Below are 24,767 nucleotides of genomic sequence, written 5' to 3'. Positions count from 1 at the left end.
AATGTGTAATATCATCTTTTGCAGTCTGTGTTCGCTTTGATTCAGCATCAAGCCCTAAATCGTTAAATGTTGACTGTACTTTTTTTGGGTACGGGTTTTTGTAAAATTAAAGATTTCATTCTCATAAAATTATGATTTTATTGTCACAAAATAGTTTCTTTGTTCTCTTAAAATTACGACTTTTTCTGGCTTCGACTTTATTATAATTAAATTACGACTTTAATGGCAAATGTTGGTACTTTATTCTTGTAGCGGCCCGTAATGTATTTTTTAAATGACCCTTATGTCCCCGTCGTAGTTACAAACTTCTCTTCTGTAGTTTATTCACTCCATGTGTCCCGCCCCTGAAGAGATCTCAAATCAATAAAAACATGAACTTTGTCCAGTTCTGAGATTCGTTGGGTCACATAGACGCAACTGTGTCAGTGACAGATAAACCCGGAGGACAAAGCCTCTGTGGACACTGGTGGACAAAGCCTCTGTGGACACTGGAGGACAGATCCTCTGTGGACACTGGAGACGTAACGTGCGTAAAAATGGCGTCTTCGTGTGAGTTCGAGTCTTTGGAGAAAACTTTGGAGTCGCACATTCCGGAGGCAGAGCTGACCGAGGTCAAGCGCATTCTGTTCGGCAAAGAAACACAGTGAGTTCAAGATACACGAGAATGTTTTTGTAATGTAGTCTGCATTACATATTTGTCTGCATTATGCAATTCAGAGACGCACAGTGGACTTTAAACAGTTTGCCCAATCTCCTTTAGCCATATATATATATATATATATATATATATATATATATATATATATATATATATATATATATATATATATATATATATATATATATATATATATATATATATATATATAATGGTTTATTCTAATATCAGTATCAATTCTAGTGTCACGCTCACAGCTCGTTACCTGGCCTATTCAAAGTGTAAAAAAACTCATGCGGATATTATTATTATTTGGCTGTTATTTTAGGAAATTGGAGCTGCCCTCATGTGCGGTGGAGAGTGCGCTGGAGCGGGACTTTGAGTTGAAGGGGTTCCGTTTCACCGCGTCTCCAGAGCAGCTCAGAGCGCCCAGAGTGATCCGAGTGGGACTGGTCCAGCACCACACTGTGCTGCCCACAGACGCCCCTGTACAGGAGCAGGTAGGAGATGTTAATATCTTAATAATGGCATAGGAAACATTACGGCTACATTATAAGTCCATAATGAGGGGCTTAAATTATCCATAATAAGTACATCTTTGAACGGTGATTGTATGCAAAGTGCCCACTTTAGAATAGTAGAGAATGAAGCCAAGTGGTGTATGAGTAACCTGTTTGCAACTCAGACTACAGCCTGTGTCCTGCTCAGTGAGCCTCAGGGAGTGGAATGCTCTGCAGGCTTTTTCTAAGGAGGTGTTTGGTCACAGGGGAAGAAAATGTAGCCTACTTCAGTCAACAGTTTGTGATTGATGCGTAAAATGATTGTTCCTTTGCCAGTGAGCACCTCTTGTTTTACCATTTAGCATTACTCTGGGAAGGTCCACCATGTGTTCCTCTTTACTTTTTTGTTTGAAACTGTTAAGACTCTATTTGCTCATTCTTAGATTAATGCAGTGCATCATCGAATTGGAGAGATGGTGGAGGTGGCTGCAATGTGTGGGGTCAACATAATCTGCTTCCAGGAAACATGGAGTGGGTAGCTAGCACATTACTATTTCAAAATAACAAACCGCAATTCAATTAGTGTAAATTGTATTTCTTTTTCTGCAGCCATGCCTTTTGCTTTTTGCACACGAGAGAAAGAACCATGGACCGAGTTCGCAGAGTCAGCGGAAGAGGGGCACACCACTCGCCTCTGCCAAGAGGTTAGAGTGTGCAAAAAGAGACTTGTATTTCAACCAGGAGATTTAAATGGAATATTTTAGTGAATAAGTGTTTAGAGATGTCAGTGAAAAAAATATGTCTGATAGGTAAAATATCTCCCCTGAGGCCTATAGATGTTGGTTAAGACAGAGAGGATTAGCAGGTGAATTGTTCTGCTACCTTAGTGGAGAGAAGAGGTATGACTGAGAGGTTTAGTTACCAGTAAATCAGTACCAGACCCACATGAACCCTCAAGAACTTGTGATAGTGTTGTTCATTTCAGTCTAGTGCAGTCCAGTCTGGCTATGCTTCAGTTCAAGGGAGAATTATCTCTCTAATGACGTAGGCCAAGATAACAATGACTGAGAAAGACTGTATTTATATGAATGACTTAAATTGTGACAGGCTGAGGTATACATAGCAGAAACAAATAGACAAAAGACAATAGGAACATGAATGGTCTTTCTGATTTCAACCTCAACTAATTTCATATATCATATTTTTAGATGGCACGTAAATACAACATGGTGGTGGTGTCTCCCATCTTAGAGCGAGAGGAGCTCAGTGAGACTCTGTGGAACACGGCTGTGGTCATTTCTAACTCTGGGAATGTGATCGGAAAAACACGGAAGAACCACATTCCCCGGATCGGAGACTTCAATGAGGTCTGTGCAGGGAGTTTATGCTCAATCTGGGAGCTCAATCTGTACACATATTTTTCAAATGAAATAATTTTTCTAATCAAAAATTTCACTTCAAATATAAGTTGCATTAGGAAATCGCAAAGGCTCAAACTATTAATTACTTAAGCAAAAACATGAAAATGTAAATATGAATGCACAATTTATATAGTTTTTTATGTGGGTCTCTATCTTCAATTTCCAGTCAACTTACTACATGGAAGGGAACACAGGACACACAGTTTTCCAGACACAGTTTGGAAGGATTGCGGTGAATATTTGTTATGGGCGACATCATCCTCTGAACTGGTTCATGTTCAGTCTAAACGGAGCAGAGATCATTTTCAACCCCTCCGCCACAGTGGGAGCTCTCAGGTTTGGAGATATACATACAATTCTATCAAGTCACTCTGAATAGTCCACTTATTGACACCTCTGATAAAGTGAATGGTGATTGTGATATAACTTGAGATGTAATTGGGCTAATATGTGTCATGTGTCTTTTCTCACATTTGTCATGTCAATGTGAATGTAAAGGCATTCCATATAATTCACTCTTTCGGCAGAAATGTACTCAAAATGTTCAAAAGGTTGTGTGTACATGTTTAAAAAAACATGTACACACACACAAAACTACTATTGATTATTTTTGGTATCTTTAGTGAGCCCATGTGGTCAATAGAGGCCCGAAATGCAGCTATAGCCAATCACTGCTTCACATGTGCCATCAATAGAGTTGGAACGGTGAGTCTTGCCTTCAAAAAATGTAAACACAAATGGAGCATATTTTAATAGCAATACTAATAATAAAACTATCATTTTCATTATTCAGGAGCATTTCAAAAGTGAATTTACATCTGGTGATGGCAAAAAGGGTGAGTGTAGTGGATCATGTGTGCTCATTAGTGCAGGATATTATTTTCTATAACATTAGGATTCAGTTGTTTGAAGAAAAAAAACATGGACTGGCTACCTGTTGCAGAAACATGTTAATATATTTTTTCATTGTCTTCAGCCCATCATGACTTTGGACACTTCTATGGATCTAGTTACGTGGCGGCCCCAGATGGCAGTCGAACCCCTGGTCTGTCCAGGACTCGTGATGGGCTCCTGGTTGTGGAGATGGACCTCAACCTCAACAGACAGATCAGTGACAAATGGAGCTTCAAGGTAAAGTTTGAAGTCTACGACGGAGTACAAGGGTCAGATAAATAAAAATAAATTATGAGGGTGCTACGAGAATAAATTTGTAATATTATGAGAATAAAGTTGTAATAATACAAGAATAAAGTCGTAATAATACGAGAATAAAGTCGTGATAATACAAGAATAAAGTCGTAATTTTACGAGAATAAAGTCGTAATTTTACGAGAATAAAGTCATAGTACTACGAGAATAACGTCATAGTACCACGAGAATAAAGTCATAGTACTACGAGAATAGTCGTAATATTACAAGAATAAAGTTGTGTTTTTATGAGTATATAGGCTGCTGTGTGTGAATGAGTGACCAGTGCATTATGAAGAATTTGGAGCATTTTGTTCAGATATAGCAGTTTCTTCCAAATCTGTATGGTTCCTCTGACTAAACAAACTCAAATGCTGGCAGTGTCCCTTCAAAGTACTTATACTGATGATAGTGTAGTGATGGTGGGCTAAAAGACACAGTATTTCATCGTGCGTAAACCCCAGTTGAAAGTTTATCTGAACAAAATGCTCCAAATTCTCCATAACACATAATACACTGGTCACTCATTCATGCACAGCAGCCTATACTCTCATAAAAATACAACTTTATTCTCGTAATATTACGACTTTATTCTAATAAAAATATGACTTTTTCAGGCTTCGACTTTATTCTCGTAAAATTATGACTTTAATGTCCAAATGCTACAACTTTTTTCTCGTAGCGCCCACATAATTTATTTTATTTAAGTGACCCTTATACTCCATCGTAGAAGTCTGACTGATAGAAAAGAAAAAAAAAGTGAGAAGTCAGGAAAAAAAAAAAACTATTAAAAAAGAAAGGTGGGTTTTCCATTGTATTAAAATATTACAACTAAAAGATCCAGCAAATATAAATGTTGATGACTTTTGAACAATTTTTTACCTAAGGTTACCTAAAACTTTAAAAGTGCATCTCCCAAACTAATTTACTTTTTTGTGTTTTTTTTTTTCAGATGACTGGGAGATATGCTGAATATGCAGAGGAACTAACCAAAGCTGTGGCTCCAGACTTTAAGCCAAACATAGTCAAAGAATAAACAATCTTATTTCAACTTTACAAGTAAAAACTCAAGATTGTTACATGTGATAAAATCCTTTATTTACAACATACAGTAATAATAAAAGCAGCTCTAGTACAAAATAAAGTGTGTGCTCTTTTATTTGTTTGCAAGAAGCAAAAATTACTTCTTAAAAGAAATTAAATAAAACATCCTTATGATGGGTTTGTAAAGAGTAGTGCAAAAACAAAATACATGAAACATAAAAAGCAACACAATTTGATGACTTTTTGAATGAAAATATTTTCAGTAAAAATAATTTGGTGAAAGCCAATCCGACACATAATGTATAGGCTGAGTTCATGTGACGTCATAGTCACATTCTATGGGGTTAAAATTAAAAATTCAGTAGGTGGGCAGGACAAAATTCCACAGTAGAACGGGACTTAAATGATCAAAATTGATATACTTTATCCTATTTTGTACTTGATCATTTTTGACTATTTGTATATTTGAAAACCTAGCTTGCAACAACAAGACTCAACAAGTGTGGATTTCATGTTTTAGATATTTCTTTGAAAATGCCACACAGTTTTATTGGCCACAGCACTTTATTTGAAATATCCACTAAATATCCAATAACCACTACATTTAAATCTAAACCATGAAACAATTTGCTGAACTGAAATATCTTCTGTTTTTATTAAAGGGGTAGTTTGGTATTGTGACTGTTTATTATATTGGTTTATTTTAACAGGGACCATGCATAAATACATTAATGTATTCAGTACTAAATAGAAGGCCATTTAAATAAATCAAATGATGCACAAATAGTCTTAGTGCATAGAAGTAAACAGAAGCAATGCTAAAGATGAGCCTAATCAACTAAATCGATCAATGTTTTAGGGTTTTGAAAGTGTTCAACAAGTTAACCTCTAGACACTTATTTTATTAGTAGAGAACCTTGTTTGAAATAATTTGCTCAGTCAACATTAGCTGTATGTACATCAGCACTCTGTACCACAGTACATTTAAGATCTTAGAATTAGCATCAAAAATCAAATGAAATGTTTATAATTGCTCCTGTCTGCTACTTCAAACAATGGATAAGCTCAGACTGAATAGATAAATAGCCCATCAAATGCATTATCAAGCCATTGTAATTTTTAACATCGGACTATCCCTTTAAAAACCATTATTACCTGAGACGTTTAAAACCTGTCTCGTTTTCCCTGTTTGACCATTTAGGGTAAAATAATAATTAAATTGACATTAAAAGAAAACTGCAAGTATAAATCAGACTTACAATGCTGTACAGACAATATTTAACATCATCAACCCTGAATTATGTGCACACTAATTTCATTCATTTCCATCATTCGATCTCCCACAAGTTTCACACTTTGTCAGTACATTTGTAATAAAATTCAATATAGCTTCATCTCAAAATAATATAAAAGAAATTAATTCAGACCCTGCCAAATATCGATGCTTTAAAGATATAAAGGTGTTACTATGCAGCCAGAGGGACAGTAGCACCAACACCCCCGTAGTAGCAGCAGCAGCATAGACCAGGCCTGAAGATGTACAGTCTTTAATACTTGAATAAACTAAAAATCCTGGATCCATCAGTGGTCTTTATAAATCAAAAGGATATCTTCATCTGTGCCGTAACTTCGTCGAGCCTCTTCGAAGTTTCCAACACTGGTGCTGCAAACTCCTACTCAAGAAACCAAAAAAGCAATGGGGACAGAAATAAATAATGAATCAATTATTTGTGACACAAGATCCACATATTTTAGTAGGTAGTAAAATGGGATACTGTATGTGTATTACTAATGAGGCGGTGTGCTAAGTCACTTTTTCTGGTGGAAGGTCCTCCTCTATGGAGATGCTATTGCATTTTTCTAGAATGCTCCACAATATGGCAACAAACATATCTATCTCTATGGGGACTAGCAGGTTGCACCACCAGGTCACCAAGTTAGAGGTCAGATCTATGGACCCAATTTCCAATAAAAATGTATGTTTTTCAAGGTATTTTTGAGCAATACAATGCCTGTAATTGAACAGATATAAAATAGATGCTTTTAATGCCATAACGTGGGACATTTCAGGAAGGCAAGTGACAGAAAGGTCACATCGTGCACCAGGAATGAGTGACTTACGATCTGAGTAAGCTGGATTGTTGTAGTAGATGCTATCAGATGTCCGGTTAAAGCCACAGACCACCACAAAGTGACCTTGGTACTCTGGTTTCCTACAAAAGCACTTCTGTCCCACCGGGAGAAAGCAGCAGTATTTGACTGGAGCCGCACACAGCTCACACGACAGCACCACAGCATTCACCAGGACTATGGCCACGTGGCCCTGCTGCAGGTGGGACTGGATCTCCTGCACTGACACAGAGCTGCAGGGAGAGCAGGAAAAACAAGACTTTATTGAATAATGCGCAATTGTGCCACTGTCTCCATACAGTTTTTCAGAAATGTAATAATAATCTAATAATTTTCTATAGATAGTTTGTGGGTATCAGTTCGTCGACAGTGTGCCTCTGTAGAGCACGTCAGATGGCTAGCCAGGGTGCTTTTTAACCAATTGTTATTGTAACTAGTATTGAAATTATATACTAATTTGAACAGGTTACATACCATTTCTTCACTACAACTCCTTTGCTCTCTGCTTTCAAAAAGAGATCATTCACTCTGTCTTCCTCAGTGTCAAAATGTTTCTTATAAAAAGCCTGTGGATTAAATATCAAGCTATGAGTCATTTAAAGTAATTTCTGTCTATTGTGACTGTTGTGCAGAGCTGAACCTGGTTTCTGAAACCCTTGTCTACTCCCAGGGTCTGAGTGCAGAAGCAGTGGCGGACCCCAACGTGGGACATGAGGTACGCCAAGTCAATGGTCCAAACGCTCTCCGTCAGTTTGAGCTCCCAGCATGCTCTCTGAAACTGGTCATCATCTACTCTCTGCAAATATCTGTAAAACGCACAGTAGGATTTTGTCAATTCAGATATGTACTATGGATGGAAAGTATCTACAGTTCTGGGCAGGTCTGTATTTAGAATTGGGTTGGGTTGCTGACAAAAAAAGTTTATTCTTTGTCACAACAAACATGGACATGACAGGGCCCAGGGCCAGTAGCCTTGCAGCGTCCCAAGCAAGTATGAGTCCCTCCCTTAGAGCATTTCTCCCCCTAGTCCCTCCCGAGCATCTAAACTGTGAGTATTTATACTAGGATTACAAAGATACATACATTTCAAAACAGAGTGACTTTTGTTTCACACCCATGAGATAATGAACTTTTACACCTGAGGACAGATAAGACAGAAAAGGCTTTCCTGGAGGATGTGAACAGTACGTTCACATATGTTAATGTGTAAATGTCAGTCTGTCTCACTCAGAGCACACAAAGAGTTATGATAAGAATATTTTCTTCACAACTCATATACTTAAATTTCCATCACAGGTCTTGTCACTGAAATAATCAAGTGTAACATTTAGTTATATTCTGTCAACTGTCCTCATCTGAGAGACCAAACTTTGACCTGAATTTTTTTTGAAAAATATCCTATATTTCAGGAAATTACTGTAGAGGTCTAAACTAAAGAGTTCACAATTTACATAAAAGAGTGAACCCTGGAGTATGGACACAAAATACTTTGTTGTTTATAGAACGCATATCTAATCTGCTAAATGTGACCAAAAAAATCCACTCTGTATTTTTTCTTGAGTTTACGGTCTTAAAAAATGCTGACAGTGTTGTAGTTGCTAGTGTGTGCAGTCTGTCACCATAGTAACTGATGAACATTCCACCATAGGCATACATGTAGAACACCCCCATTGACATGTCACTACAAAATACGAATTTATACTTCTGAATTGTTACTTTGACTACTCACTTTAGGACCATTTTGGAGCAGGCCAAGCCACAGTCCCAGTGAAACTCCTGCCGGATGACAGGTACAGCCAGCAAGACCACATCATCTGAACAAAGGCAATAGATCAAGAATTACAATGTTATTGATAGAAGGGAAATTGTATGGTCATGGTGGCTCAGTACAACAGAGTAAGAGTCAATAAATGAATAAAATTTTATAAAATAAAATAATGCAGGTGCTACAAGAATAAAGTTGTAACATTTCTACTTAAAGTTGTAAAAGTATGACTTTTTCTGGCTTCAATTTTATTCTCATTCATTTACAAGAGTAAGGTTGTAATTTTACGAGAATAAAGTTGTAATATTTTTGGATTAATGTCGTAGCCAACCTCTCCGCTCATACACACCAGTAACATCAATGACTCCTCCCTGGGGCTCATTAGGCAGGACACAGGCTGTGCTCCCAAGGCATTTCCAGGTCAGAGGAGAGACATAGTCCCTCCAGTGTGTCCAGTGGATTTATTCCAAGCTCCTCACCCTATCTCTAAGTGAGCACCCAGCCACCCTACGGAGGAAACTCGTTTCAACTACTTGTATCTACAGCCTTGTCCTTTCAATCATTGCCCAGAGCTTATGACCATAAGTGACTGTAGGACTGTAACTAACATATGTTGACTGTTAAATTGAGGGATTTATCGTTCAACTCAGCTCTTTCTTTACCACAACAGTCCGATGTAGCAACCCCATCACTGCAGATGCTGCACTGATCCTCCTGTCAATCTCACACTCCATCCTTCCCTCACAGGTGAACAAGACCCTGAGATAGCAGTTGAGAAAGATACTCTCCACCCACCTGGAGAGGGAAAGCCACCTTTGATGGTCTAGACTCATGGCTTTGGAGGAGCTAATTTTCATCCCAGCCACACTTGGCTGCAAACGCCACCAGTGCATGTTGTAGGTCCTGGTTCAATGAAGCTATCAGGCCAACATGATCTGCAAACAGCAGAGATGAGATGAACCGGACATCTTCTGGCCCCCTGTGCCTGGAAATTCTGTCCATAAAAACAATGAACAGAACTGATGGCAAAGGGCAGCTCTGGCAGAGTCCATCATGCACTGGGAACAGTGCTGACTTACTGCTGGCAATGCAAACATAGCTCCTGCTCTGGCCATAAAGGGCCATTAGCAAGTGCCTCAGACCCCATGCTCCCGGAGCATCTCCCAAAAGGACACTACAGGGGGCACAGCTGAATGCCTTCTCTAGATCCATAGAGCACATGTAGACTGGTTGGTAGCCCTCAAGCACTCGGTGAAGAGTACAGAGCATATTCCCAAGCACGTCAGTGACTTCAGTAGGGTGATGGATGAGTCCGCCTTAGAGTCCTGAGTCGCTGCTTCCTCCTCAGAAGACAAGGCAATAGGATTGAGGAGATCTTCAAAGTGGTTCTTCCATTTCTTTGAGGCCTACCAATAGTCGTCCTCCATGGCATCCCCGAACTCCTCCCAACCCTGAATTTTTGCCTCTGTGACCACAACCCATCAGCTGTCTCAGGTGTCCCACAAGCAAACAAGTCTCAATAGGAGCCCTTCAGCCTGACAGCATCCCTTACTTAGTCCCCGGTCGGTGCACTGTCCAGTACTCCTCCCTGGGACTCCAAGATGGCCGGGTACACTACACTGCTATTTGGCCCATAGGCCGACACAACAGTGAGAGACCTGTCACTGACCCGACGGCGCAGGGACGCGGTCCTCTTGTTCACTGGGGTAAACTCCAACACGTAGCGGCTGAGCTGTGGGGCAATAAACAAGTCTGCACCAGCTCTCCTCTCCCCAGAGGCAACGCTAAAGGAGTGGAGAGCCCAACCCACTGGAGAAGTTGGATTTCAGAGCCCAAACTGTGCGTGGAGCTGACTATATCTAGTTGGTAACGCTCAACCTCCCACACAACCTTATTCTTGTAAAATTATGACTTTGATGTCGAAATGTTACGACTTTATTCTCGTAACACCCGCATTTTTCTTCACTTGACCCTTATACTCCGTAGCTCACTGTAGATATATACGGTAAAAAGAATAATTGTAAAAGAAATAACACTGTAATCAATAATTAAAGTTAGCATACATACACACATACATCAACATAAACATACGTGGGAATAGGCCTCAGTTATGTCATAATAAACAAGCTTTAGAGGTGTGGTATGGGATGGACGTGTCCTAGTGCTATATTATTCTCAATTTGCACTATTTTTGAGATAACATGGGTTTAAGTTGATAGTATGAGCCTCTCACTCACCGGTCATGATGTTATTTTCCTGGCACACCTGCAAACTAACACTTTGGTCGTGTTGAAATGGTTAACTTGGGCTTGTTTTCCCACATCGATGCTAACTAAGACCCAAACCCACTCATCTGCGCCGCATCCGAGCTCGCTCACCCACACTAAAGTGACATCCTGAAAAGACAACCTTTCATTTGAGGATAGAAAAAAACAAAAAAACATCAAGAGTAAATTCTGCAGATCTTGAGTTTTAGAAGTGTTTTTTCTAAATTCTCGGTCGCTGCTGTTGTTGCTCCACATTAACATTTCTTTGGTTTTGGTGAAAAGGTTCTGCCTCGTGCGGCCTGGAGGAGTCATTACAACCAATGCACTGTATAAGAGTTTAAAAAAAAAAAAAAAAAAAAAAAAAAGTAGCAAAGTACAGATATATATTTGTTTTTATGTAAATGTATAGGCCTGATATTTATAGTTTGCAGCTGATGTCATCAGCATTCCCTGGGGGTGTGATGCTAATTGTAGGCATGCTCTGTCTGAGGCTTAATCTGAGCTTTCATTTAACACAATCTGACCATAAAGAACTGACTTAATTGGAACTACAACAGGTGAGCTAGTTTGTGCTGTTAAACAAGTCTCTCAAACAACATTACAGTCACAAGCTACCTCGCATTGGCCAACAGTTTTTCAGTTTTTACTGGAAAGAGAGAAGGAAAGTAAAGAGGGCGAAAAAGAGGAGGAAGGAAGGGAGAAAACCACGGACAATACCCATTTCAACATGCATAAAATAAACCATTATGGATAAGAAAACACAATATTTATTGAAAATTATTTCCACATGTAGAGTGAATCATTATGGGCCTCATTTATGAAAATGTTTTCTTATAAAATGAAAAGTGGACTCCTAACCCAGATTCACAAGGCATTCTTAAGAAGACAGATTCATTCTTAAAGCCACAGCATGTAACTTAATAGCCAAAAAATAAAATAAAAGCACATTCTCCACAAGCCTGGCTCTTATTTGACCTGGAGGTGGGCCTCCTCTTGCTTGTTTCCATGGAAATGTTACTTTGGCAAAAATATTCCACAGTATAGCATAAACCTCAAAAACGCATCAATCCCCATAGAGAATGTTCCAAAGTATTTCCATGGAATCATGCAGGTGACATACCACCTCCACAAAGTTAAATTCCCACAAGTCTTCATAGACTCTTACTTCTATAAATACATTTAAAGCTGCATCCTAGTGTATAATCCACTTTCAGTTATCCTATGTAAATAAGTTCAGTTCCTTGTTTGTTTTTGAGTTAGAAAACACTTGATAATTGTGTCAGCTAAAGTGATTCAAAATAAAAGACAACATGCAAAGGCTTAGTGCTGCTGTGAAGATATCTAGTGGGTTCCATAGATCGCCATTGATATCTAAAAAGACACAACAAAGAAAAATTAAATATCTCTGTAAACTGTTTAATGAAGTTTGTGAAGTTTCTGAAGAAAGAGCTCACAGATTCAGCCTCAGCGTCCTCCTTTAGATAAGTGATCTTATGTCTGCTGTAATAATCTCTTTTACTAGTACATGTCAACATGAACCAGTCTACTACCATAGGCACCTGAAAGGGAGAGCAGGAAAACACTCAAGTGGTCTATAAAATATTAAAATATACATTTCTACCATACGGATCCGCATATATAGTGCATTCATTTATAAACAACTCCTGATGGTAGTTTCACAATAAAAGGCATATTATTTTATGTGTGTGTATGTGTACGAGCTGTAAGAGCCATTTATCCTCTGGAAATCAAAAAGACTGATGCCCATTTGTGAGATGCATCGTAGTGTAGTATAAAAAGTCCTAATACAAAGTTGAGGCATATATAAAACTTAAAAGTCCAACTCACCAAACTAAGAAAGGACAATGCAGCCCCCAGGGTTACAATAGTGGGCGCAAGCCCAAATTTACCCGCCTGCAACAATTAACAGTGGTAAATTCTGCATGTAAAATGATACTTCTGTACATAATGACATACTCACAGTGCCAAATACAATGATATTAAAGCGGATGCCATAAGCTTTAATTAGTGTTCTGGTTTCTTCCCCATTAGCAGATTTGTAATATTTGGCAAATCTAAAAAATAATAATATTGATAATAATACTACAGCTAACATTTTGTAGTATATTATATTTTCTTCACCACTACAAAATATAGTTGTAAACACTGGTCAACAAGGTGCCACAGTGGGGCACCAGTGGCAACAAAAAACAAAAAAAACAGTTATTGTGTCAAGACATTTCATTCACATTGTATAGTCTGAATGTGGGAGTGAGTGTTGGTGGTGGGTGGAGGGGCTGATGGCACAGCCTCACATCAGTCTACCCCAGGGCAGCTCTTTAGTATCTAGTATAGTATCTTAAACAACCAACTAGAGTGGATGAATAATGTACAATAAAGCAACTTTGAGCTTTGGGAAAAGTCAAATTGTTGTGTTCACATCATGCTTCATAGTTTGTGTAAGCTGAACAAGTGAAAACATTTTCACAAATGAGAACCAATGACACAATCAAATAAGCAAATAAAAATAAACAAAAAGTTTACCTGAAATTGTATCCAGGGGCAACATTATTGATGATGTGTTTATTGTCCAGTCTTCTGAAGCTGTATTTGGGGAAACACTTATCTGTCCACCACCAGTCCAGATCACAGCTCCAGTCAATCAGGATACCCATAACACCACCCTGTATAAAAACAACAACAACAAGGCCTGATATAATAATATTGAAATATATAGTCATATAATAACAATGTCATGGTAAAATTGAGCTCAGCATGTACAAAGATCTGGAGATTGACAGGATGTGGGTTGCCAGCGGTGGTAGCAGGAGCTTTAAGCACCCCCCCCCCCCCCCAAAAAAAAAAACACCTCTTTTTTTTCGATCTTTCCTTGTATTTTTTCAGTTACATTATTTATTTATTGTAAAATTATTTCTTATTTTTATGTAATAGTTATTATTTACTTATTAGCGTTATTTTTTTTCTTCATGATAACAGAGGGCTGGGGATACTAGAACACTGGTACATGGACTTGGACTGTTGGGGGGAGAGGGGCTTCACTTAATGACCATTACAGGAATAAGAAGAGTGCCTGACAGGAAAAAAGAACAAATCTGTTTTATAGTGTAATATTAAGTCACTCTCACTGTTTATGTACAAAAAATACAAATAAAAAGATGTTAAACATAAAAAAAAAGATTAGAAATGAAAGACAAGATATTGGGAAAAGTCCTGGGTTAAACCATATGTCTGACAAAGATATCAATAACCGAAAAGTTAAAGTTGACTCTATCCTCACTCAGGGGCAGACATTGCTAAGTTGGCAGAGCCCTACACATTGGGCCCATGGGCAAGACACCTCCCTTGCCGTCTGTGTCCGCATACAGTATTTATACAGTACAGTATTTATTTATCCACACAAACATCCAACCCAAATGTGATATAATGGTTTTGTACCTTCACTGCCATCTCCTGGAAGTCCTCTCCCGCCTCAGAAACTATGTATTTGAGACGGAAAATGGGGCAGTTGGGGTCTGTTTTATGGTGAAACTCACAGGTCTCCAAATAGGACGAGTTCACACGAATGTTTCTCCTAAAAAACAAATAAAGATATGACCAGGCACACAAACCAACTACTCCTTCACCTCACTGACATGATCACTCACCGGTGAAACTTGAATTTTGGATATGTCACACTGTTTTTTATCAACACAGTGAAGTTTTCAGCTGCAGCCAAAAGAGCAGGACTAGGGGACGATACCGTACAAGTTAAGGTCTAAAATGTCAAATAATCAATCAGTAAACTTGATGTTTGTCTCACTTTGGCAAATCTGTGTCATTCTCCAGAGGACACCATGAAAACACCTGACAGGTTTGGACTGAATCAGAGAAGTTCACGCACAGCCCAGTCTGGATACCTACAAATTAAGTCAAATTATTCAACATTGCTTCGTTCTTTTTTTTTTTTTTTTTTTTTTTTTTTTAGATATAGACTCTTTTTTCAAATACAGATGGTGAAATAAAAAGTTTATTGGGGTCCTGTCCACAGCAGATTTTGATTTTAAAAAAAGAAGAAAAAGAAAACAGAAAAAGTAATTTCCTGTAATCTGAGGTATTTTAAGTGAAAAATTTCTTAGTCTGATACAGAATCATGAAATATATACCCATGTAGCCTACTTCTCCAAGATTCAAAACATGCAATTGTTTATTAGACTGTAACAACATTTCATTTCATACTTGTCTTTAAGTTCCAGGAGAGAGGGGAGCAGCCTGGACATCACATCGTTTTGTAGTTTTGTATGCGTCATGTGTAAAATCACGCACTCACGGGGTATAGTGAAGCTTTTAGGATTTTGTGACTTAAGTACCCTAATCATACAGGAGCGAGGAGCCTGGCACCGCCTTTACGCGCTCCGAGCGTCTCCGTCCAGGTGGAGCTTTGTCTTTGCACCGTAGGCCTGTATGATCTGCCACGTGCGTCGTTGACACTGGGACATTGTTTGTGTAGCTCGTGTGAAGATACAAAACTGTTGATGTGTCTGCTCCGTGCGCACAGAACATCACGCGCCGTTTCTCTTCTCTTGCATAAGGAATAAAGTTGTCCTCTGTGGGCAGGTATAACATGTGAATGTCGTTTGTTAATCAGAGCTCTAGAACATACTTAAGGTGAGCCTTGTTGTGCGACTGTGAGGACACATTAAATCAGAGCGGAGGAGCGTTTGGACCCGACCAACCCGCGCCTCCTCACCGAGTTATCCACCCGGTCCCGCGGGTTACGGGCCGCGCATCACTACAGGGGAGCGACATTATTTTATTGAGTATTTAAAACGACTTTTACATCTGTTGTCTTCATGGGTCAAATCTAAAAAAAAAACAAACAAAAAACCGATTAAACCTAAAACGTGTGGACCAAGAGGACACTTAGGTCAAAGTAGCAGGTGCTTTGAGCACTGGGCCCTGTCTGTACACGCCCCTGGCCCCATGGTTATGGAGGGTCATAATGTGCTAATGACTCGAATCAAAACATAGAAAGTTGGGTTGATAACATGGGTTGTAGAGTCTGGCGGAGTATGTAAAAAATCAGCTTAAAACAAAAGAGACATTTTCACTTTCTTTTTTAGAAGCAAAGATTTGTCAAATACTTCTACTTTCCCAGAGTCACCTGCTAAAATGCTGATGCTGGATATATCACTTCTGTACACACTGTATGTCCTATGATTTCTGAGTATAACACAGGACTCACTTCTGTGTTCGTAAAGACAGACACTTGCACTTCCCATTAATGTTTGACCAAACTTCACTAAAATTATATTTTTCCACAATGTCACCTCCCCTACACAGCCCTCTTTGTGGGCTCTTATAAGATGTGTCTTCATGACAGCCTGAGTTTGACCATTGCTGTATGTTAGACTGTTCTTCTGGCCAACAATAACTACAAAGCTTTACCTGTTGTTATTATTCTTGCTGCATCATTTGGCAATAGTTCCATGACTGGCAGCCTGCGGCCCTGGCCTCTCTCCAGATCTCAGTCTCCAAACAAGCTTATTCACATCACAACGGTGAGTGTAATTACAGATATCCCTATATAAGCCTCACATTACAGTTCCTAATGGTTAGACTGATCTTGTTTCACTGGTGGGACCTGTAATAGTAAACTACAGTACAGGTGTGTGGCTGAATCTGCAGCCACACACCTCTCCCACTCCTCATACAGGCTTTTAGTACCTTGTAATGAGCTGCTTGTGCTGGGATGTTGTTATATAGATAGGGCATTAACAGTTTTGTTTTTTCTACAGAATTATGAAGCAGTCCAGAGGGGTCCTCCTCTCCTGTTTACTGACACTTGTGACTCTTGTGGCAGTGAACTGCAGAGAACAAGACTATCAACAGCTCAATTCAATAGATGATCTGAAAAAAGTTTTCTCAGAAAAGTCTTTTCCTTTGCACAGCCTCATCTTGCTCCACTGGTTTGCCAACAATGTTGATATTGACAATAACAATATTGTACGTCTGACCTTTAACCCAAGAGGAGACTTTGGTTCACATTACTATGGCAACTATGACAATTTGCTGGACCCAGTCCCCAGTGGATACGAGTACTTCACTGTGGGCAATGTTAATCGGCCTTATGGTGACATCTGTCCCGTATCCCAGGACTTTCCTGAATATGTTCTTTACCCTCGAGTTATAGAGTATGCAGACACAGGGAGAAACAGGGATCGCCTTATTGTTAGTGCCCAGGCACAAAACTACGGCCCTCGTATGATCACGGAAGTGTATCTAACTCAACATTTCAGACTTCAGGACAGGCAGGGCTCCAGGTATGACCCAGAACACACCTTTCAAATATCCACCAACCTGCTGCAACAACTCCACCTTTTTTCATTCAATGACAACAGACCATCTCTGCAGGAACTCAGGGACCAATTTAACCGGAACATTGATGACAACCAGTTAAATAACATCATTAATATATGGGGTCCAGACCAGGCACCCCTTGGGCTGCTGTTCTCAATTGTAATCCGAGACAGAACCAACCTGTTTGGAGTGTGCAGTTCAAGCAGGCGTTGGGCTAGAGATTTAGCAGTGAAAAAAACAGGTGAGTGGCAAAGTTGTGAACTGCAAAAGACACATCTTGATGTGATAACTGGAGGTAATGGAAAAGCCACGATCCTTTGGAGAAATGTTCCATTGCAACAGATAAATGATGGGGCAGCTGTAGTGCTTTTCAAAAACCAGATGGACAAAGCTAGTAGTAACATATATACACGAATTCAGAACACTGAGGGCACTTATGACACCTCAGTGTCACTGAACGAGGGCCTTCAGGCCAGACTGCACAAGGCACAAGGCTATTGGACAACAATAAAGGAAGAAATCTGCAGAGGTAAAGAATTCCAAAGTCCACATGCTGTTTCAATCACAGGCTATGCTCAGCTGCAGCTCTTTGTGCAGGATGGTAAAGGCTGTTTTCGGCTATATATAAAAGAAAACTGCAGTGGGTGGAAATCTGACTTTTTAAATTCATGGGTAGGATTGTACACATCTGCTGGAAAAAGCCCAAAGGACTATGAAAGCCAACAGTGGCAATGGGCCACCAAGTTCACACAAGGTCAGGACTCCGGAGAATATCAAACCTTTGAGTACTGCACTGGCACAACAGTTGTTCCAGGTCTCCAAGCACGGTTTATGATCGAGAGCTACAACGAGAAAGCACGCACTCCCACGTGGCACTGACTGAATTGCTACAAAAAATTTAATTGAGCCTTACATTTTAAAAAAATCATGTATTCACTTTTAAATATAAATGATAAATGATGTGATTTTCTTTGATTATAATACAAAGTACTGTTTTTGAATTTTGAGGATTTATATTGACCATACTCTCTACTACTCTACTAAAATGGGTCTAATTTACATCCTTTAAAAAGACTTGTGTTATTTCAAAATATTAGGTCAACTTTATGCATATTTAACAATACATGTACAATATAATCTGTTGCTAATAAATAAGTTAAGAACATTCTCTGTCTTAATAAAAAAGTAATATAAGAAATACTGCTATGCTGATAATAATGTTACATGTACATAAAGTATTTAGAAAAATAAATACTGTACCGTTTCCTCTGGGATGGTTGAGTCCCTCGATGCAGTCACAGTCATCCACACAAACAGAAGAGGGACTGGGAAACTGACAAAAATGACACTCTAGTATTATTTTTATAATTTGTACATGAATTGTACATAACGTAAGTTTACAATTACTATTTTGCTCAAGCAAAGTGCTTACTGTTACTGAAATAACTATAATAGTGGTCGGCGAGATACCTCTGGACAGCGGGACTGAATCTGGTCTGGTGTGACGACCACATTCGTAAGGACAAAAAATGATTCATCTCTCTTTAGGAAAACAATACAAAGACATGTAAGATTGATATCCTTTTTACTTTTATTAGTAAGACTGCAAAATATACTATGGTAAACACAGAATGAACAACATCAAAAGTATCCAAAACTACATTTTAAAGTACAAAAACACCAATTTGTCCTGTACTGCATGCGTTAACTAAAAAGTACTAGCTCCATTTCAGTTTAAATACCTGAGGGGATATGATGTGGTCAGTCGTATCCCAGAAAAGAGGCTCCTGCTGGGACACATTGGTGAGAGAGAAGCCCTTGACTTTGGTGGTGACTGTACTAAGCACGGAGTCCATCTCCTGATAGGCCCTCTGTATCACACACACATATCTACAACAGACATCAGAAAGAAAGAGGTTCACCATATGAGCTTTAGTCAGATCATGTCAAGTCCGGGTTTAATTTTTAAGTACACCGAAGCATATTTAGTCCTGGTTTAACTGTGGTATGAGTGAGTTAGTTTGTAAAAGAAAACAGAAGTGGAACAATCATTAACTAACATTAAAGGGGCAAATACATTTTCTGCTCACATGCTCTTCTCTAAGGAGATGTTAATGGTTTGCCTGGTGTGTTCCACAGCATTCCCTTAAAGCTTATCCATATTGCATTTATTTGATTACAGATGTCCTTATTATTATTATTATTATTACTTCAAAGATCTGACTATTAACAACCTTGTGGCAAACCTTCCACCAGAAAAGTTACATTTAAAAGATTATTATATTTCAAATGAAGAACTTACACAATCACATAGAATATTACCAGCAGCTGAGTGAATCTGAAAACGCAGCCCATCCGCAGACTGGGGATGACCAGAGTTTTGGGGGTCTCATAATCAAACACATAGTGAAGAGTGTCCCGACAACACATCCCGCTCATATCTGCTCCTGTTTGAACTGCTCAGTGAGGGATACACCAGATACTACTATTTAAATACAACCATTCAAATTATTCAAATGACATGCAACACATAATACCAGCAATTTAGTTTAACATGCATAACTTCAATTAGTAAAGTAGTGATTCAGAAAAAATATGCTGTTACTCTTGTTAATGGGGTTCACATGAAGACAACAGAGATTTCAAACAATGACAGACAATTGATTTGTTAAATATACCATGTCAGTTCATCTACCTCTCATTATAAGTTTCTAGTTCACAATGTGTTACGATAACCCCACCCTATTTCCCTGGCACTTGGAGATACAATGCAAAGTCTCAAAGATAATGAGTTAAAAACTCCACAGCTCCACTGGTACACTTTTGAGTAGGTGTGATGTATAGTTTTATACCCTCATAATACTAATCTGAATAGCAGTCATTTGAATTTAGTAGTTTGATGTGTGATGTTTTTTGTTTTCCATTTAACTTAAACATTTAAATTCCCAGACACAACACACTAAAACAGTGGTTTTAGTTGGCTGGCAAGCAAGGCACAATTATTACACTGCAATATATTTTAAATTGAAAACACAATATTATAGAGAAATTAGCCCAAATAGTACAATAAATGACCCAAATGAACATAAATATTACCTGCTTTTAATGTTTTATATTTCATTTCCTGGATTGGTTGGATGCATGGTTATTTTGGGGGTCCCAACTTGAAAACTTTGAGAACTCCTGCATACACACAATTTCCCTTTTCACATCAACTTTTATTACCACATGACACCACACAGAAACACACTGGTTCAACACACATTTGAACACATCTTTTTGGTTTAGCAATAGTACTTAACTGTTCAGGCAAGTTTTAATGGCTACACGATATTTAACACTAGCAACTGAACTAAAGATTTGCTTGACGTTTTTTTTTAAATGATCTGTAAGATTGTACACATGGAAAACCAGCAGAGATATGGCTGAAATAGTTAGAGGGAAAAATTGTTAAAAATTCTAATGTTGATTGTTTGCACATACAGAAAAAAGGCAGGTCCATATAGCAATCAACATGAATTACACTGTTGCACCAAACTAATAACAATAATAGACAAGCAAGCAGACACCACAATTTTCATTCATTTTGTGATATTTTGGTCCATACAATATGTACTATAGACATAAAACATTAAAAGATCCTATATTATGCATTATTGTGCCTTTTTGAACTACCTTTGGACACGCTAGCGTTGGTATTTTGTGTTTTAGAGCTTAAAGTATTGTATTACAATTTTCTGATTCTAACAAGTAAAAGTCATTCAGCCTTGAATTTGGACATACAAAATGCTACGCACTGAGGACGGAAGAGGTTCAAGTGAAAGTGTGGATTTAAAATAAAAAGGGAGCATTTCCTGGCAAGTTAGCATAATATAGTACCTTTATAACTAATTATATACAGCTACTTTCGTACCTTAAGCGCTTTTGGTTCAAGTAAAATATAAAGGCAGCAACATCATGCCACAAGAACAGTCCATAGTAATAGCTACATAAACTTGCTTTTTAAAGCAATAGTATGTATCTGTATGTAAGGGGGGGGGGGGGGGGGGGGGGGGGGGGGGCACATGGTGGCAGAATAGTTAGCAAAGGAATGTAAGCCTTTGACTGGATAACTAAGGAATTTGCAAGTCCTCCACATGTTAATGACAGACATAGAAATATAGAAATCAGACTAATATGAACAGTAATAGCATTAAAAAAAGTTTTTAGCTTCTCTACCCCAATCTGACAGTACCTTGTTACTTGAGGTAAGTTTTTTAAAGAAAGTGTGTTTTTGAGTACTGTCACTAAACTTACAGCATAATGATGTGACTTGAGTAGGCACATGCCTCATTTGATTATGACTACACCACCGATCACACAATCCAATGGAGATGTTTCATTTTATACCATTTTAATTTGACTTGGTTAGCCAGTGCAATGACTGACTATTAATAATTAGTACTAGAATAGTAGTATCCTACCACTAGGATTAAAACTCTTTACCAGACTTGTTTTTGTATGAAATAGAATGAGACAAGGAATTCAAATTCAGTAAATATTACATCCGTCATGACATCCAATGCCCCTGTTTTTTTTTTAATTGGGATACTAAAGTGCAATTATCTAGCTTTATATTACATCACTTATGGATTTTAGAATTCTTATACAAACATATAAATATTCAGCCCTTCAAATAAAAAAATTGTCTCAAATTCGTCCAAAGTCAAAATCCATGCCTTCATGTAGGCTGCGCTCATTGGCATTATCAAAACTGTTCTTTCCATGTATTTGTTTGAGATGTTTCCTTAACACAGGCTTATGAGCAAACACCATATCGCAGTAGTTGCATCTATGTGGCTTATCCCCACTGTGAAGATTCAAATGATCAAGCAACGAACACTTTTGAGTAAACGTTTTTCCACAAATTTTACACTGAAAGGGTTTGATGCCCGCGTGCACCCTCATGTGCCGATGCAAGTTCCCCTTCTGTGTAAATGTTTTGCCACAGAGCAGGCACATGAACAGTTTGTGCATTTTCAGATGGTTGGCATAGTTTTCCAGTTGCCGGAAAACCCTTGCGCACTTTGGGCATTGGTGGTACCACTGTGGCGGCTTGTCGTACCCTCTTTGGTGAGATTTTTCGTTGGATGGGGAAGACGGAGGTGGGCTTAAGGTATAGTTCGACAGAGCAGGAGGGAGGGTGATGTCACTTCCTCTACTGTCCACTGTTGAATTGATAAGTGAATGCTGTGGTTCAGGAGATCTCATGGAAGCGACCGGACTAGTTGGAAATTGACCCGTGATCGCGTTTTCTTCAATTTCGGATACAGATTCCACTTTGACTATAGCAATATCACCCTCTTCAACATGTTTGGGTTGTCTGTTTTGAAATGTGGGTGGCGTTTTGGGCTCGATTATCACATCATCATCATCATCATCCTCTTCTTCGTCTTCAGCGTGATTCGAATCTTCATCCTCGATTTGCTGAATTAGCTGGTCATCATGCATTTGCTCCCTCAAAGCAAGCGGAGATGCTTCCTTGATTTTCTCCCTCCTCAAATCCACAGCTAGCTGGCGTGATGTATGAGGCTTGATAAATTTACTTAGTGCCTGCGTGCACTGCTCCACAATGTGCCCCATTTGAAGAAAGCTGGCTACTGTCAAATAATGTACCAATTCTAATTCGGGGAATTCTAGCTGTCCAGTATAGCAAGACAAGAGCAGTTGCCTACCCACCTCAGCTTCTTGGATCATGGATATTTGGACCTCCCTGGAATCTTGCTGCAGGATAAATTGATCTCTCAAAAAAGAAGAACCAGCAGCGAAAACCACTTTATGTCCTGAGACGTCTAGGTGGTTAATGCGGACAGTTACGTCGCAAAATCTTCTCTGGTGGCGAAGCAGGTTCATCTTCTGCAGCATGGAGTCTCCGAATGTAGCAAACCGAAACTGCAGGATCACCTGGTTTTGGGCCATGGTGGACTGAGAGCCTGCAGTCACAATGGGCCTATGAAAAAAGACGACATTCAGATAATATTCTCAATGTGTTCATAAGATACAAGAGTGAGGACAGTAGGATGCTTAAATTGGGTCAAACATTTCACTTTCCCAATGTGTCCTGGGAAAAAGTGCTTAAAAAAGCTACTTTTCACAGGAGAATACATTTTTTAAAATAGCTTTTTCAAGCGATTATGATCAACCAGTTATCACCGATTAATTCTACACATAAGGTATTATATTGTTTTAATGGCTACTATCATTTATTTATATACCAATTGACTAATGAGTGCATCTGATTACCAACTGCAATTTACAACACACCCAGAAGATTAACGTAACGATGTAACACCTAAATAACTGTGCCTGTGTATGAAAGCTTTTTTACATTTTTTATCACAGTGAACACAATACGAAATTGTGGAGGCATCTGCTAGCATTAGTGGTTTAGCTTCGTAGCTAACCATTTGTGTTGTTTAAGTTGTTTAAGTGGGTGGATCTTACTAAACTATTTAGCTATTATAATGCAGTTATGTACCACACTTAATAATCAAGCAGTTGTAATATTCTAGGGTAATGCATTTTCGTTTTAATGACGTTATTTAGGCTGGTGCAGCCCTGCACGATGGTTCATGCTAACGATGCTACACCAAACACACGGATGCACTGCTCCAAATGTTTGACTATAACAGTTTCAACACGGGTTTGACCCAAACACGTTTCTACCTGTAAATCCTTGTATCTGTGCTCGATGTTTGGGTGTTTTGATGCGGTCTGACGTGAGCTGACTGCAGACACCGCTGGCCTCCGTCCCGAAAGAAAAAAAAAAACAATGAAGATGATCCGGATGCGAAATATTTGAAGGACCAGCGTCGACCTGACCTTTGGATGACGTCACGGCGTAATGAGGTGCGGATCAAATCAGTAGTTTATAGTTTATAGTTTATAGTTTATAGTTTATAGTTTATAGTAGACTTTAAAGTCCCGAATGAAAGATTAGGTTCAACCTATGGAGTTTTCGTTTGGATATTCTTTGTGAACGGGATGGACCCCATGGACCCCAGCACACACCACCTTCACTGGCACAGGCTTCAAAAAAGCACACACACAGTTTTACATTTCTGTTGATGTCACAGTGATATTGTTCCTAAATCCTAGGGGTTGAAGGAGTGCAACAAGGTGATGTCGTGGAAATAAGACTCCTTTTTCAGGCTCTGATGAATGTTGAAGCATAGACAAGAGTTTATTTCTTGCAAGAAATAGGTCCGACAGCATCTCCCCCTTATGTCAGACCCCGAATGCTGGAAAGCACCCAGTTTATATAGGTTGAGATGACCAGAGGACATACATTTCAAAGTAAGCATGTGACACTTCCATTGAGGGGTGGTCAGACCGACTCCTGGAGACATTCAGGAGCCGGTTCTCCTCAGGAGGTAACATTTGGAGTAGAGACAATAC

At 38.9% G+C, this 24,767-nt stretch overlaps 5 protein-coding genes across 6 annotated transcripts; 2 read left to right on the top strand and 3 right to left on the bottom strand.

Annotated features, from left to right (window-relative positions):
• The first annotated feature begins 426 nt into the window (after positions 1-426).
• Positions 427-4,904, top strand: upb1 (ureidopropionase, beta). 2 transcript variants are annotated; one of them, XM_055224320.1, is made up of 11 exons: positions 427-463; positions 515-643; positions 987-1,158; positions 1,602-1,689; positions 1,768-1,862; positions 2,367-2,525; positions 2,746-2,915; positions 3,203-3,284; positions 3,373-3,415; positions 3,556-3,710; positions 4,720-4,889. In XM_055224320.1, the coding sequence occupies exons 2-11, from the start codon at positions 537-539 to the stop codon at positions 4,801-4,803; spliced, it is 1,155 nt and encodes a 384-aa protein (XP_055080295.1). In that variant the 5' UTR covers positions 427-463; positions 515-536; the 3' UTR covers positions 4,804-4,889. The 2 variants fall into 2 exon arrangements, with proteins under 2 accessions (XP_055080295.1, XP_033828922.1); XM_033973031.2 differs by having other exon boundaries at positions 427-643; positions 4,720-4,904.
• On the bottom strand, positions 4,847-11,257 carry gucd1 (guanylyl cyclase domain containing 1). The gene is made up of 6 exons (XM_033973032.2): positions 10,944-11,257; positions 8,671-8,755; positions 7,582-7,747; positions 7,416-7,507; positions 6,933-7,174; positions 4,847-6,484 (listed from the first exon to the last, which is right to left on the bottom strand). Exons 1-6 carry the CDS (start codon positions 10,948-10,950, stop codon positions 6,393-6,395), a joined length of 684 nt encoding a protein of 227 aa, XP_033828923.1. The 5' UTR covers positions 10,951-11,257; the 3' UTR covers positions 4,847-6,392.
• Positions 11,258-12,293: 1,036 nt separating this feature from the next.
• On the bottom strand, positions 12,294-19,760 carry p2rx4b (purinergic receptor P2X, ligand-gated ion channel, 4b). Its single transcript, XM_033972542.2, has 12 exons — positions 19,633-19,760; positions 19,073-19,220; positions 18,801-18,872; positions 18,591-18,663; positions 14,794-14,890; positions 14,639-14,719; positions 14,430-14,565; positions 13,518-13,657; positions 12,955-13,048; positions 12,822-12,887; positions 12,428-12,532; positions 12,294-12,344 (listed from the first exon to the last, which is right to left on the bottom strand). The coding sequence occupies exons 1-12, from the start codon at positions 19,758-19,760 to the stop codon at positions 12,315-12,317; spliced, it is 1,170 nt and encodes a 389-aa protein (XP_033828433.2). The 3' UTR covers positions 12,294-12,314.
• On the top strand, positions 16,432-18,240 carry LOC117376815 (uncharacterized). The gene is made up of 2 exons (XM_033973360.2): positions 16,432-16,531; positions 16,769-18,240. The coding sequence occupies exon 2, from the start codon at positions 16,773-16,775 to the stop codon at positions 18,207-18,209; it is 1,437 nt and encodes a 478-aa protein (XP_033829251.1). The 5' UTR covers positions 16,432-16,531; positions 16,769-16,772; the 3' UTR covers positions 18,210-18,240.
• A 752-nt stretch (positions 19,761-20,512) lies between the features above and the next one.
• zbtb26 (zinc finger and BTB domain containing 26) lies at positions 20,513-24,183 on the bottom strand. Its single transcript, XM_033973350.2, has 2 exons — positions 24,036-24,183; positions 20,513-23,319 (listed from the first exon to the last, which is right to left on the bottom strand). Exon 2 carries the CDS (start codon positions 23,286-23,288, stop codon positions 22,020-22,022), a length of 1,269 nt encoding a protein of 422 aa, XP_033829241.1. The 5' UTR covers positions 23,289-23,319; positions 24,036-24,183; the 3' UTR covers positions 20,513-22,019.
• Positions 24,184-24,767: the final 584 nt, after the last annotated feature.

Source organism: Periophthalmus magnuspinnatus, chromosome 9, assembly GCF_009829125.3.
Source record: "Periophthalmus magnuspinnatus isolate fPerMag1 chromosome 9, fPerMag1.2.pri, whole genome shotgun sequence".
In the NCBI taxonomy this organism is placed as follows: domain Eukaryota; kingdom Metazoa; phylum Chordata; class Actinopteri; order Gobiiformes; family Gobiidae; genus Periophthalmus; species Periophthalmus magnuspinnatus.
Note: the sequence above shows the minus strand (reverse complement) of the source record. Positions and strands in the feature narration are given on the sequence as shown.

Excerpts from the sequence above, each read along its gene's own strand:
- upb1 (XM_033973031.2), top strand. The coding sequence starts at position 537 with ATGGCGTCTTCGTGTGAGTTCGAGTCTTTGGAGAAAACTTTGGAGTCG. Across the intron at positions 1,690-1,767 it reads CTGCTTCCAGGAAACATGGA|CCATGCCTTTTGCTTTTTGC; the intron begins GTGGGTAGCTAG and ends CTTTTTCTGCAG. Across the intron at positions 3,711-4,719 it reads GTGACAAATGGAGCTTCAAG|ATGACTGGGAGATATGCTGA; the intron begins GTAAAGTTTGAA and ends TTTTTTTTTCAG.
- gucd1 (XM_033973032.2), bottom strand. Across the intron at positions 7,508-7,581 it reads ACAAGGGTTTCAGAAACCAG|GCTTTTTATAAGAAACATTT; the intron begins GTTCAGCTCTGC and ends TTTAATCCACAG. Across the intron at positions 6,485-6,932 it reads CAATCCAGCTTACTCAGATC|GAGTTTGCAGCACCAGTGTT; the intron begins GTAAGTCACTCA and ends TTTCTTGAGTAG.
- LOC117376815 (XM_033973360.2), top strand. The coding sequence starts at position 16,773 with ATGAAGCAGTCCAGAGGGGTCCTCCTCTCCTGTTTACTGACACTTGTG.
- p2rx4b (XM_033972542.2), bottom strand. The coding sequence starts at position 19,760 with ATGTGTTGTCGGGACACTCTTCACTATGTGTTTGATTATGAGACCCCC. Across the intron at positions 18,664-18,800 it reads TTCAGTCCCGCTGTCCAGAG|TTTCCCAGTCCCTCTTCTGT; the intron begins GTATCTCGCCGA and ends CATTTTTGTCAG. Across the intron at positions 12,533-12,821 it reads CATTGTCCTTTCTTAGTTTG|GTGCCTATGGTAGTAGACTG; the intron begins GTGAGTTGGACT and ends TCTCCCTTTCAG.
- zbtb26 (XM_033973350.2), bottom strand. The coding sequence starts at position 23,288 with ATGGCCCAAAACCAGGTGATCCTGCAGTTTCGGTTTGCTACATTCGGA.